At 40.7% G+C, this 13150-nt stretch overlaps 1 protein-coding gene across 1 annotated transcript in view; it reads left to right on the top strand.

Annotated features, from left to right (window-relative positions):
- Positions 1 to 13150, top strand: part of PYGL (glycogen phosphorylase L) — a 44984-nt gene that overhangs the window by 9225 nt on the left and 22609 nt on the right. Inside the window, exons 3-5 of the mRNA XM_032244576.1 lie at positions 374 to 452; positions 3418 to 3521; positions 12281 to 12412. Of these exons, the coding sequence (XP_032100467.1) occupies positions 374 to 452; positions 3418 to 3521; positions 12281 to 12412 (315 nt within the window). The remainder of the gene's footprint in view (positions 1 to 373; positions 453 to 3417; positions 3522 to 12280; positions 12413 to 13150) is intronic.

The following is a 13150-nucleotide window of genomic DNA, read 5'->3' as shown; positions in this document are numbered from 1 at the left end:
ATTTAATTCATGGCAGTCATCAATGAGGTAGGTACTGTTAGCCTCCACATTTTTTAAATAGGAAAATTGTGGGATAGAGTTAGTAATTTGCCCGGGTCATATAGGAAGTAACAGAGTCAATAATGGACTTTTAGAGCCCACACTCTTCTCCATGCTGCAGCTGCACCACCTCATACAGTTTGCCTCTGCAGTCGGTATCTGTTGCCAGAACAAGCTGCAAGGGAGCTGACGCTAGATAAAGAGTAAAATGTACAGCTCTGGGTAAAGGTACCTGGTAAATGAATATCTTTACCCAGAGCTGTAGGGAACGGCTTCCCTTCTGAATGGCCTGTATTTGTATCTGCTTCCAATATTGTTTTCCCTTCGTTACCAGCTTGGATTGGACATAGAAGAGTTAGAAGAAATTGAAGAAGATGCTGGACTTGGCAATGGTGGTCTTGGGAGGCTTGCTGGTAAGTGATATTGTGAGTGTGTTATATTGTCTGGCCGATTGAAGACATCTCAGATGCCATGCATGAGCATGCATGGAAGAGCCAGGCAGTCTTCCTAGAAGAACTGCAAGATATGATCCGGTTGTATTTGTACTTGAGTTTGTACTTTGGTTTGGTCAATTCTAGACAAATAGTAGAGAAGAGAACTTGAACAAAAGAGACACTGCTTAAACCCCAGTTAACCAGATCCTTCCTATGTGCTTAAGCGTTTCCACAGTAGACCCTTTACTTCACTGTTATTTGTTCAAAGCTTCTCAATTCACATCCTTGTGTGGCATGCCCTAAGTTAAGTTGCTGTTGTGTTGTTTTGTTTTATTTTATTTTTTCAGTGATAGACTCCAGGTCAGAGGCATGACCGTAGTTGGTCAACCATTGTCTTGCCTTGTGCACTTGACTGCTTGATTTTTGATTGACTAGTGGGCAATGATACACTAATATGATTGGTATGGTTTTGTTAATTAATATCCTTTTTGTGTATGGATACAATTTGAGTTCTTTGCTTTTTTCAGGGAATTATTTTTCAGCAAATATGTAGGAAAGCACTAAAAATATAATACTGGCTCTATTAATGTGTGTGTATATATATGTGTATGTACATATGTATATAATGTGAACATGTAGAAAAAAGGGTCTGGAATTCTAAATACTAAACTGTTCCCTATGACCCCCTGTAGGGAGGAGTACAGAGTTGGGGTTGTGATCAAAGGGGATGCTAGCATAATAATTTTTTTTTTGTCTGTAACAGTTTAATTTTTTTTAAGGAAGATGCGTTATTATCTGTGATATTTAAATTTAATAATAAAAGTATACTACCACACATGTATCAGGTTGTATTCTATGAAAAATAATTATCTCCTCTCTTTTAGAAATTGTTCAAAAATCTTCTTGTTTTGCATACACTCGAGTTACTAGAAAGCCATTTGCATCTGTTTCATTTTTTCATCCTTAGTCACAGTGTGCTTTAACATTGCCATTAATAATGAACAAAACAAAATAAAACACTGCCTGTGGGATACTTGCCACCTTCCTGTGAAGTTAATTATCAGACAATTTAGTAGGCTTTCTGTGGGGCTGCAGGAAGGCCAGCAGCGCTGATAGAGTACACATCTAACAATAAGAACCAGCCTGCCTGCCTTTTATGTGAAGCCCCAGATCTCAATCTTTGTTGACTGGATTAACTCTGTGCCTGACATTCATGGCATAGCTCCTTGATTTGACTAATGAAGTCGCAGTGAAGTGGCTGATGAAGCTGAGAATTCTCATTAGATGATCTCAACTAAGTTGGGACCCCCTCTAAGGATAACCTGGTCAGGACTCAGGAAAAGCCTAAGAGCCACAAGAGAGAACAGGAATGGGAGGGAACCAGGCCCTGTGAGCACACGGATTGGTGATGGTAGGAAAACTCAAAAGCCTAGGCCATTTGTGTTTGTGGATCTCTGTTTTAAAGGCTGTACTGCCAATCTAATTCAGTCCCTTTCTGTTTTGAGCTACAGCTTTCAACATTCTTGTCAGTTTTAATTCCTCCTGTGCACTTCCTCATTCTCTGTATATGTCTCAGCTTAAATTCCTGGGAGGGACAATCTGATTAGTGTAACCCTTTAGTTTGCACCCAGCTACAAGGCAGATCCTTACCCAGCCTGTGGGTTGGCTGTTCTGGATCAGAGGCCCTGTCATCAAGTAACAGAAAAACTTAGCAAAAATGGTTCAGCCAATGACATATGTTACCACAGAACAAGAACTCCAGAGTTTAGGCCATTCCAAGACTGGTTTATTCAGCAGCAGGATTACGGCAGGACTCCAGGTCTCTAGTCCTTTTGTCTTTCCCCTCATGGACAGAAGATAGTGGCAGCAAGGAAAATCTTTCCCAGAAGTATACTACAGTACATCCAACAGACTTTCTAGCACTTCTCATCTGATTGAATGTCATTGTATGAGCATGCCAAAACCAATCAATCACTGGAAAAGGAAATACAATGGCTGTGACTGGCTTAGCAGATCAGACCAATCAAGCAATATTCACTTCCTGGTTCAGCCTCGCTGAAGCATATGATCACCTAATATCTGAACAACAGTGGCATTCCATTAGCCAGGAAGAAACAGAGCTGGCCACAGATTATCTTGTCAGTCAGGTGCTGGAAGGAAACAGAATATACAATTTATACTCTTATAACTAATAAACAGAATATATAAGTTATACTCTCCTGGGCCTGTCTTTTCCAGTGGGGTGAGTCCGTGGGGATGATGGAGAATTTCCCTTAGAAAAGGTACTGTGGAGGCTGAGCACTGTAATCCCAGCACTTTTGGAGGGATTATGACTGTAATTCCAGCACTTTTGGAGGCTGAGGCGGGCAGATCATGAGGTCCATAGATCGAGACCATCCTGGCCAACATAGTGAAACCCCGTCTCTCCTAAATATACAAAAATTAGCTGGGCATGATGGTGCACACCTGTAGTCCCAGCTACTTGGGAGGCTGAGGCAGGAGAATCGCTTGAACCTGGGAGGCGGAGATTACAGTGAGCCAAGATCATGCCACTGCACTCCCGCCCGGGGACAAAGAAAAGAACTTGTAACAAAAAAAAAAAAAAAAAAAAAAAAAGAAGAAGAAGAAGAAGAAAAGGTAATGTGGGGATAATAATCGACATATCTTGTGCAGATTGGCTTCATCTGTTCTCAAACAAAATGTACACTTTATTTTCCTCTTTATATATTTTTGCATTTTCTAACTTTTCTATAGTATTAATTTTATAATTAGAAAGTTATTTTAAAAAATCAATATCTATTGTGCAGTAGTATCTGTGCTTTAGAATACAAATTTGGTTCTTCATGTAGCAATGTTTTGTGGCTGCCATGTGTTTTAGGGAAAGATTGGAAATTTTGACTTGGCTTAATGACTCTATCTTTTGCCTGTGCTCTGTTGAATGTAGCCTGCTTCTTGGATTCCATGGCAACCCTGGGACTAGCAGCCTATGGATATGGCATCCGGTATGAATATGGAATCTTCAATCAGAAAATCCGAGATGGATGGCAGGTGCGTGAGCCATCTTTTTAAATTTTGTCATTAAGGTACTTCTCTTTCATGGTGCTCTGGATGATTTATGTACTATATGGACTTTTAACGTAGAGCTGTACTAATTTCTCTGTCATCTGGTTGGTATCAGTAAGTTCTATCTATCCATCTTCCCCCTTCAGAGTGTAAGTTCCCCAAGAACAGAGAGCCTTCCAGTATCACTCATCACCAAATCCATTGCACCAAGTACAGTGCCTGACTCACAGGGAGCTCTGAAAATATTCATCCCAGACTGCCTGAATGTGGACCACCTACAATGTGTGAAGTTCCATTCTCTGCAGCAGTCATAATGGAGGAGCACATCTTTGACTCATGATCTCAGCCAAGAACCCTTGATGCTAGAAGCACATTGCCATTTTGTAGGTGAGAACACTAAGTCTCTTAGAAAGGAAAGTTACCTCAGATCACACTGCTGGCAAATATATGTCTGTATCCCCAGATTCCCAGGACCACATTCAGTATTCTGTTTTATACTCAGAGTATTGCCCTCCTTAATATGCCAAGGTTACAAGATGCAAGCCAAGTGTCCTGATTTTTTTATAAGACGAAATCAGACAGTGTTGTTAACTGTTAGAGCAAATAAATCTGGCACGGATTTAATATGTACAATTACACTGCTCCATAAAAATTTATATAAATCTATCCAAGGGACACTACTTTTACTTTAAATAACCAAGCCAGATTGTTAGGTACTTATTTCTTTTCTCTTTGATAATTCTTCAAGTCTACAATCACCCTAGTGTGGACAGTTTTTGCTGATACTAAATGTGATTTAGGCTTTCTCTCTCCCTATTTTAGTGTCATACATACACAATTGGCAGAAATATATATCCTCAGTTTTCAAAAACTCTGGGCTCTCCGAGCCTTTTCTACATTTATGAGATGAGTCCAACAAGAGAACACTCAGGGACTAGATGCAGAGACCTAAGCTGATGCCAGGAGAAAGGAAGATGACCCGGCCAGGTACAGTGGCTCATGCTTGTAATCCCAGCACTTTGGGAAGCTGAGGCAGGCAGATCACGAGGTCAGGAGTTTGAGACCAGCCTGACCAACATGGTGAAACCTCGTCTCTACTAAAAATACAAAAAAAAAATTAGCCGGGCATGGTGGCAGCCACCTGTAATCCCAGCTACTCAGGAGGCTGAGTGAGGAGAATCACTTGAACCTGGAAAGCTGTGGAAGTTGCAGTAAGCTGAGATCGCACCACTGCACTCCAGCCTGGGCAATAGAGCAAGACTCTGTCTCAAAAAAAAGGAAGGTAGGAAGGAAGATGACCTGATGAGAATGAATTTAGTGTAACCACTGGCCTCTTTCCCCTCCCTCAGTATTTGGATTCTTTGTGAGCCAAGGAAGGGAGGAACTAAAAAATGTGGTTTGATGAGAAAATGTAGCAAGGAAAATGGCTTAGGAGAATATTGGGTATAGGAGAAGACAAACTTCCAGATTTTGCTAAGAACCAGCGCTGTTTATTCTTAGCTACCCCCAAATAAATAAAAGCTGAAAGGCAGCATCTGGTAGAAGAGAAGCCTGGGTCCTAATTTCTAATTTGAGACCTAATGTCAACTTATGAGACCTGATTACTTTTATGAGGTATGTTGCCTCAATTAGTTTTCCAAACTTTCCTGAACCTCAGTTTTCTCAATGGCTAAATGGAGATACAAACTTCACAGAATTATTATTATTATTATTATTATTATTATTATTTTGAGATGGAGTTTCACTCTTGTTACCCAGGCTGGAGAGCAATGGCATGATCTCGGTTCACCGCAACCTCCGCCTCCTGGGTTCAGGCAATTCTCCTGCCTCAGCCTCCTGAGTAGCTGGGATTACAGGCATGCACCACCATGCCCAGATAATTTTTTGTGTTTTTAATAGAGACGGGTTTCACCATGTTGACCGGGATGGTCTCGATCTCTTGACCTCGTGATCCACTCGCCTTGGCCTCCGAAAGTGCTGGGATTACAGGCGTGAGCCACCGCGCCCGGCCCAACTTCACAGAATTATTATAAAAACATGTAAAATATCTGACACACAATAAAATGCTGGTATCAGTAAGCACACAATAAAATGCTAATTTTGCCTAAGAAAAGGAGGACACTTTAATAAATTGTATTCTATAATAAAATATTAGTGAACCCATTAATATTATCTTTATATATATATGTATATATATATATATACGTATATATGTATATATATATATATACGTATATATGTACGTATATATATATATATACACATACGTATATATATACGTATATATATATATATTTTTTTTTTTTTTTTTGAGACGGAGTTTCGCTCTTGTTACCCAGGCTGGAGTGCAATGGCGCGATCTCGGCTCACCGCAACCTCCACCTCCTGGGTTCAGGCAATTCCCCTGCCTCAGCCTCCCGAGTAGCTGGGACTACAGGCATGCGCCACCACACCCAGCTAATTTTTGTATTTTTAGTAGAGACGGGGTTTCACCATGTTGACCAGGATGGTCTCGATCTCTTGACCTCGTGATCCACCCGCCTCGGCCTCCCAAAGTGCTGGGTTTACAGGCCTGAGCCACCGCTCCCGGCCTTAATATTATATTTTTGATTAATTTTAACAAAATAGGAAATCATTTATGTTAGCTATAAATAGAGGTTATAGAGTTAAGTGGGTGGTATAACCTCAGCTATCCAGAGGCCAGAAAGATAAAGAAAAAGTGCCAGAAAAAAATACGTCAAAGCTTCAACAGAAGTTGTCTCTGGAAGACGGGCAACTTTTACTGTCTTCCGTTTACTCTTCTACATATCCCATTTTCTGCAGGAAATGTGTATACTACATATTAATATGCCAATTAATCTCCTACCTTCTATTTACTCTTCTACACGTTTTATATTCCATAAGTAATATGTATTGTTTGATCATGAAAAGTTATGAAAATGAAATAATTGGTTCCTCTCCCCAATCAAGGAACCTAGAGTTCCATGCTGAGAGCCTAGCTTAGCAGGCATTTCCAGTACCCCCAGCACTTCAACGCAACCTAACCAAACAACACATAGTATCTACTGTTAGCCTTTGAAAAGGATACTGTGTGCTACTCACAATACTACTCTCCTCCTCAGACCTCCCAGGGAGCTGGGATTATAGACTCCTGCCACTACCTCCTAGCTAATTTCTGTATTTTTAGAAGAGACAGGGGTTTCACCATGTTATAAAAAGAATCTCCAAGGATTTCATTTCTTGTCTCTTAACTACTGTCAGATGAAAGATTTAAAAGAAACTCAGGAGCAATTTTTGTTGGTTTGTTTCAGGTACATTTTCCCCTTAAATTTTATGAAGGGCCACTGTTATCACACCTACCTTTGCTCTTTTTAAATGGTCTTTATTCCTGGAAACTATTTCTTTGTCTCCTATCAGACCAAGAAAGTATGTATTTCTAGTGCTCCTTAAAAAGAAAAATAAGAAAGACCAAATAGGTTTTGCTCATTCAAAATATTGCAGAGCTGGCCAGGTGCGGCGGTTTATGCCTGTAATCCCAGCACTTCGGGAGGCCGAGGTGGGCAGATCATGAGATCAGGAGTTCAAGACCAGCCTGGTCAACATGGTGAAACCCCTGTCTCTTCTAAAAATACAGAAATTAGCTAGGAGGTAGTGGCAGGAGTCTGTAATCCTAGCTCCTTGGGAGGTCTGAGGCAGGAGAATCACTTGAGCCTGGGAGGCGGAGCTTGGAGTGAGCTGAGATAGCACCACTGCACTCCAGTCTGGGTGAGTGACTGAGACCTTGTCTCAAAAAAAGAAAAAAAAGAAAAAAGAAAAAATTTCAAAGCTCATCTTATTAACCATCATCACTTCTTTCATTATGACTTGAAATTGAATCAAAAGGGTATATAATTTTATTTACGACCTCCATTGTTTACTGGGATGGGATTTTAACTGTCAAACATAAAATATATCATACTGTAAACAATAAATTATTTCCATAAAAAGCAAAAAGCATCTGTCAAGAAAGCAGCAGGCCTCTTCAGAGTATAGTGATACCATACTCCTATGTAACACTGTTCTTAACAAAGGCAGATTTGGAGAAGGTGGATAAAAATTCCACATGCTGGGGAGATTTTTGAAGGCCAATGGGCTTTTAATTTTTGAGTCTCTTTAAGGAAGATTTGCAGTCCTGGAGTGTTCTTTGTGAACCCCCCTGAGAAAAATAATTGTGTTGCTAAAATTCTAGATTTACCATATACTCTAATGGGGAGTACGGTAATAGTCCTCTGTGAAAATAGCTGGCCCCTAGGAGGAAGTGGGGAGAAAGACAGTTGCAGCAATCTCACAAAACGTTTCACAATCACACCAAAGCCCTGGGTAGAAAGGCGCTCACAGTATGTATCTCAGAGCTGGATCCAAGTGGCTTCTGCAACCCTCTGTCACCAAGTTCGTGATAGCCGGTCATGCACAGATCACGTTACCCAGCAAGCTTCTAATTATCATCATAGAATTCTCAGTGTGCCACAGAAACATTTATCAGTTATTTATAATATCAGAAAGCAAAGTTCGTGGACTCTCCTGTTGTTTGTTCACTAGTTCTTTGTGGACTCCCTATCCCATCAGTGAAGAGAAGAGCGTTTCTTAGAATTCAATTGACGGAGCCCCCTGGGCTGACTTCTCCATCCCTGCTGGCTGGGACAGATTCCATTGAGTCATTCCTCTAAAAAAATGCCTTGTCCAGTTGCCGCCTGCACCCAGGTTGGCTCTTTCACACCACAGATCTGCACTTGCTTCATTCAGCCCTGTGCAGCCTCTGGGATGAAACAGCTCTGACAGCTCACTTGGATATAGATGAAAGTTCTTCTCCCATCCTGACCGTCCCCCACCTCTTCATATGATTCAGCATGTGCATTCAGGAATTGCTCTACATGGAAACCCAAATTTACAGACCAATTTGTCAATTCATTAGAAGAAAGCAAGGTAGAGAGAAGATTAATCACCACCTTGCAGGTTCTGGGGATTTAGTGGAGGCAGGAAGGGATAGTTCGCTCCTTCTCAGATCTGCTCAGATCAACTTGTTGTTATGAAACACTTGTTTCTCAATCTACCTTAAAAACAAGCTTGTAAAATTCGTAGAATTATTCGCTGGTTCTTTACTAAATCTGAGAGACTCACAATAAAGAATAGCAAGCAAATAAAGTTTCCTACAAGTTGTTAGCCCAATGAAACTAAAACCAATCATTATTTGGCAGGAAAAAAAATTAAACAACATTTGATGGCATTAAAACTAGTCAGCTGACTAGTCTTCTTATGTAAGTATGTTCCTTCAAAAGGGCAAATGTGGTCTAGTGTGGTGGCTCACACATGTAAGCCCAGTACTTTGGGGGGCCAAGGCAGGCTGATCACTTGAGGTCAGGAGTTCAAGATCAGCCTGGCCAACATGGTGAAACTCCATCTCTACTAAAAACACAAAAATTAGCTGTGTGTGGTGCCGGGACCTGTAATCCCAGCTACTTGGGAGGCTGAGGCAGGAGAATCACTTGAACCTGAGAGGTGGAGGTTGCAGTGAGCCAAGATTGCACCACTGCATTCCAGCCTGGCTGACAGAGCAAAACTGTGTCTCAAAATAAATAAAAATTTAAAAAAGCAATTGTAACCTCTGACTTCCACGGGAGACAAGGAGTGAGCCACAGCAGGAAGTTTAGAGCCTGACCTCTCTTATCTGAGCATTTCAGGCTTCTTGGGGGCAGGACAGTACATGATCCTGCTGCATTTCTCAGCAAAAGAAAAAAAAAGTGTCATCAGCTCTTTCATGCACATGAGTTTTCAGGGGAAGAGTGTTTCTGCCTCATCGTCCTCCTATTTCATGCAATACCTTCAGATGGTTTTACAATAGCCCCGTGTGCTGAAATGAGGCAAACATGGCCTGTGGTTCTTTCCTGTTACAGGAAGCAGTGTTCACATTGGCCAGTATTTTAAAACCCTAAATTGACCCTTGCCTAAGTGCAGCATAAAGTATTTTATAAGTCAAGATGTTTTGATCTTTTGTTGATGTCATCATTTTATTATAGAGTTTCTAGTTATGAACACAAGTTAATGGACTATTGTATTTTATTTTTGAGATGGAGTCTTGCTCTATTGCCAAGGCTGTAGTGCAATGACACAATCTTGGCTCACTGCAACCTCTGCCTCCCGGATTCAAGTGATTCTCCTGCTTGAGCCTCCCAGGTAGCTGAGATTACAGGTGCCTGCCACCATGCCTGACTAATTTTTGTATTTTTAGTAGACACAGGGTTTCACCATGTTGGCCAGGCTGGTCTTGAACTCCTGACTTCAAGTGATCCACCTGCCTTGGCCTCCCAAAGTACTGGGATTACAGGTGTGAGCCACTGTGCCGGTCAAGTTAGTGGACTCTTAACAAGCTTCTTATCAACTGACAAACTTCAACCATTTCTTTATTTTGTTTTATTTTATTTTATTTTATTTTATGTATTTGTTTATTTTGAGACAGGGTCTCGCTCTGTTGCCCAGGCTGAAGTGCAGTGACATGATCACAGCTCACTGTAGCCTTGACCTTCCAGGCTGAAGCAATCCTCCCAACTCAGCTTCCTGAATAGCTGGGACTACAGGTGCATACCACCACATTTGGCTAATTTTTAAATTTTTTTAAGAGATAGGGTCTCACTATGTTGCCCAGGCTGGTCTCAAACTTCTGGGATCAAGCAATCTTCCTGCCTCAAAAAAATTTTATCTTTGTTCTCTTATGAGTGGGATAGTGGAAGTTTAGTTTTTAATTCTGAATTACAGAATTACAGTTATGACCTTGCATTGCCTTGCTCCTGGCTGCTCTTTATGGTGTTTAGGGACCAGCAGAATCAGGAGCTCCTGGGAGCTTGTTAGAAATGCAGAATTTCAGGGCCCTCCGCAGACCTACTGAGAATCTGCATTTTAAGAAGATGTGATTTTCTGATGAGCTCAAGTCTCTCCCCAGCCTCCCCTAGGCTTCATCTTACATCTGATACCTCCTCCAGCAGCTCTCTAACTCCTAGCTCTCCTAATTAAAGATGTTGTTGCTATGAGTCCTGTTTCCATTCATCATTACACTGGTAGTTAATATTAGTGGGAAGCTTACTGGCTCTCTTGATAAAAAGTCACTATTAATGTTTGAATAAGTGAACGTGTATTCATTTGTCTGGCTGTTGACAATGTTTAGTCTAAATTCTCAAAAAACAGTGGCTGTGTTTATTTCTGTCTCTTCACACTGTTCCTGAGACAGGCCTTACACTCATATTTAGGTGATCATGAGATGTCCAGCATTGTGTCATAATTCTTAAGCAATATCATCTAAGACTAAAGCTGAGTTTTCTAAGAGGTGAACATGATGAATCAAATAGGTAAAATAACCATATTGGCGATGATCTCATTGACAAAGCTGCTTTATTTACCCCCTTTTGGCCAGAACACAATTCCATTTTTTAATGTATCGTCATGTACCACATAATGACATTTCAGTCCACAAGAGAGCACATATGCAATGGTGGTCCCTTAAGATTGTAATGGAGCTGCCCCCTACAGGTGTACCATTTCTTATGTTTCACACTCATTTTCACTGTACCATTTCTATGTTTGGATATATTTAGATACACAAACACCTATCATCGTGTTACCATTGCCTACAGTATTCAGTCTAGTAACGTGATGTACAGGTTTGTGGCCTAGGAGCAGGAGGCCCTACGATGTAGCTCAGGTGTGTAGAAGGCAACACCATCTGGGCTTGTGTAAGTGCACTCTATGATGTTGGCACAATGACAATATTGCCTAACAATACATTTTTCAGAATGTGTCTCTGTCGTTAAGCAATACCCAACTGTATGTGTAATATTTTAAAGGTTGCAATAATGTGCTTTAAAAATACATACCACTCCAATGTGTTTGGTGGTGGTGGTGGTCTTATTTTGGTATGTTTATTTGTTGCAAATAAAAAATGTATTTGATGTCTAAGATACCCTAAATAGAAGCCATAGTTTAACATTTTATATGAGAAATATTTTGTTGTAAATTGACATAAATACCTAGGAAAATACTGACATTGTCAATAAAATAGGTTCATTACCTCTTAGTGTATGTTATTTTCAAAATAAACTATAATCTGTAGTTCATTGTCAAATCAGAATTACATGAAGATTAAGAAAAGCAAAGACTACGTAATGCAATAATGTTCTGTACCTATACCAGTAAGTTTGATTAGAAGAATGTTCTGTAAGTAGCATTTTCTAACTGATTCTGTGTATTCTAGCCATGAGAATCTTGACTGAACCTATTGTGTAGAACCCAACAGGCCCAGGTATCCAATGATAAACATCCCTGGAAGGCCTCTGTCTTTAGCTGAAGCTGGACAATTGGATTCACAGATGTTAGGACACGGGCTCTGGAACACAGAGACCTAAAGGCAGACCTTATCTCTACCAGTTACTGTTTGACCTTGAGCAGTTAACAATTCCTCATCCTTAAAAGGGGATTCATAGTTCCCTCCTATATCGTTGCTATAATGTGAGGATTAAATGCAGTAATACCATATAAAATATTTAGAGCAATATTAGCAAGTATTACAATTGTTGATTTAGGCTGTTAAACAATTACAAAACAGTAGTCAGTATTTGTAAGTTGTTTCAGTTAAAGATGTTTTAAATTTAATACAATTGAAGTGCTAGGTTCCCATCTCCAGACAAATAAATTCTAAGTAATACTGTATCCTTTTGCAGGTAGAAGAAGCAGATGATTGGCTCAGACATGGAAACCCGTGGGAGAAGTCCCGCCCAGAATTCATGCTGCCTGTGCACTTCTATGGAAAAGTGGAACACACCAAGACCGGGACCAAGTGGATTGACACTCAGGTATTCAGAATGCTCGTATAGCCCGCATTTTGTATGGTATTTAGCACAGTAGACAACACATTGAATATGTAGTGTACAGTGTGATATTGAGTATTGAATAATAGAATACATTTTTGTAAATAAATATGTTACTTCTTTTACTGCAACCCACTTGTTTTGGAGACAAGGGAGCTGAGGTCAAAAGAGAACTGACTCCCTGAAGGTCAGGTGACTTACAAGGGTCATTTTGCAATCAGCTTTGTCAGAAAAGTCTTAGTTTTTTTGTTTTGTTTTTGAGACAGAGTCTCCCACTGTCTCCTGGGCTGGAATGCAATGGCCTGATCTCAGCTCACTGCAATCTCTGCCACTGCACCTGGCCAGAAAGTTGTCAGTTCTGTAGTAACCAGCACACTTAGCTCTTCGTTCTTATGTTAAGTTATTGATACAAAATTGAATAATTTTAAATGTCGTTCCTGGCTGGGCGTGGTGGCTCTTGCCTGTAATCCCAGTACCTTAGAAGGCCGAGGCAGGCAGATCACTTAAGATCAGGAGTTCACGACCAGCCTGGCCAACATGGTGAAACCCTATCTCTACTAAAAACAGAAAAATTAGCCAGGCGTGGTGGTGGGCAGCTATAATCCCGGCTACTCAAGGCTGGGGCCGCTGATCCAGGAGAATCGCTTGATCCTGGGAGGCGGAGGCTGTAGTGAGCCAAGATCACGCCATTGCACTCCAGCCTGGATAACAAGAGTGAGACTA

Source organism: Sapajus apella, unplaced genomic scaffold, assembly GCF_009761245.1.
Source record: "Sapajus apella isolate SASKATOON/1434 unplaced genomic scaffold, GSC_monkey_1.0 scaffold55, whole genome shotgun sequence".
NCBI classification, from domain to species: domain Eukaryota; kingdom Metazoa; phylum Chordata; class Mammalia; order Primates; family Cebidae; genus Sapajus; species Sapajus apella.
Note: the sequence above shows the minus strand (reverse complement) of the source record. Positions and strands in the feature narration are given on the sequence as shown.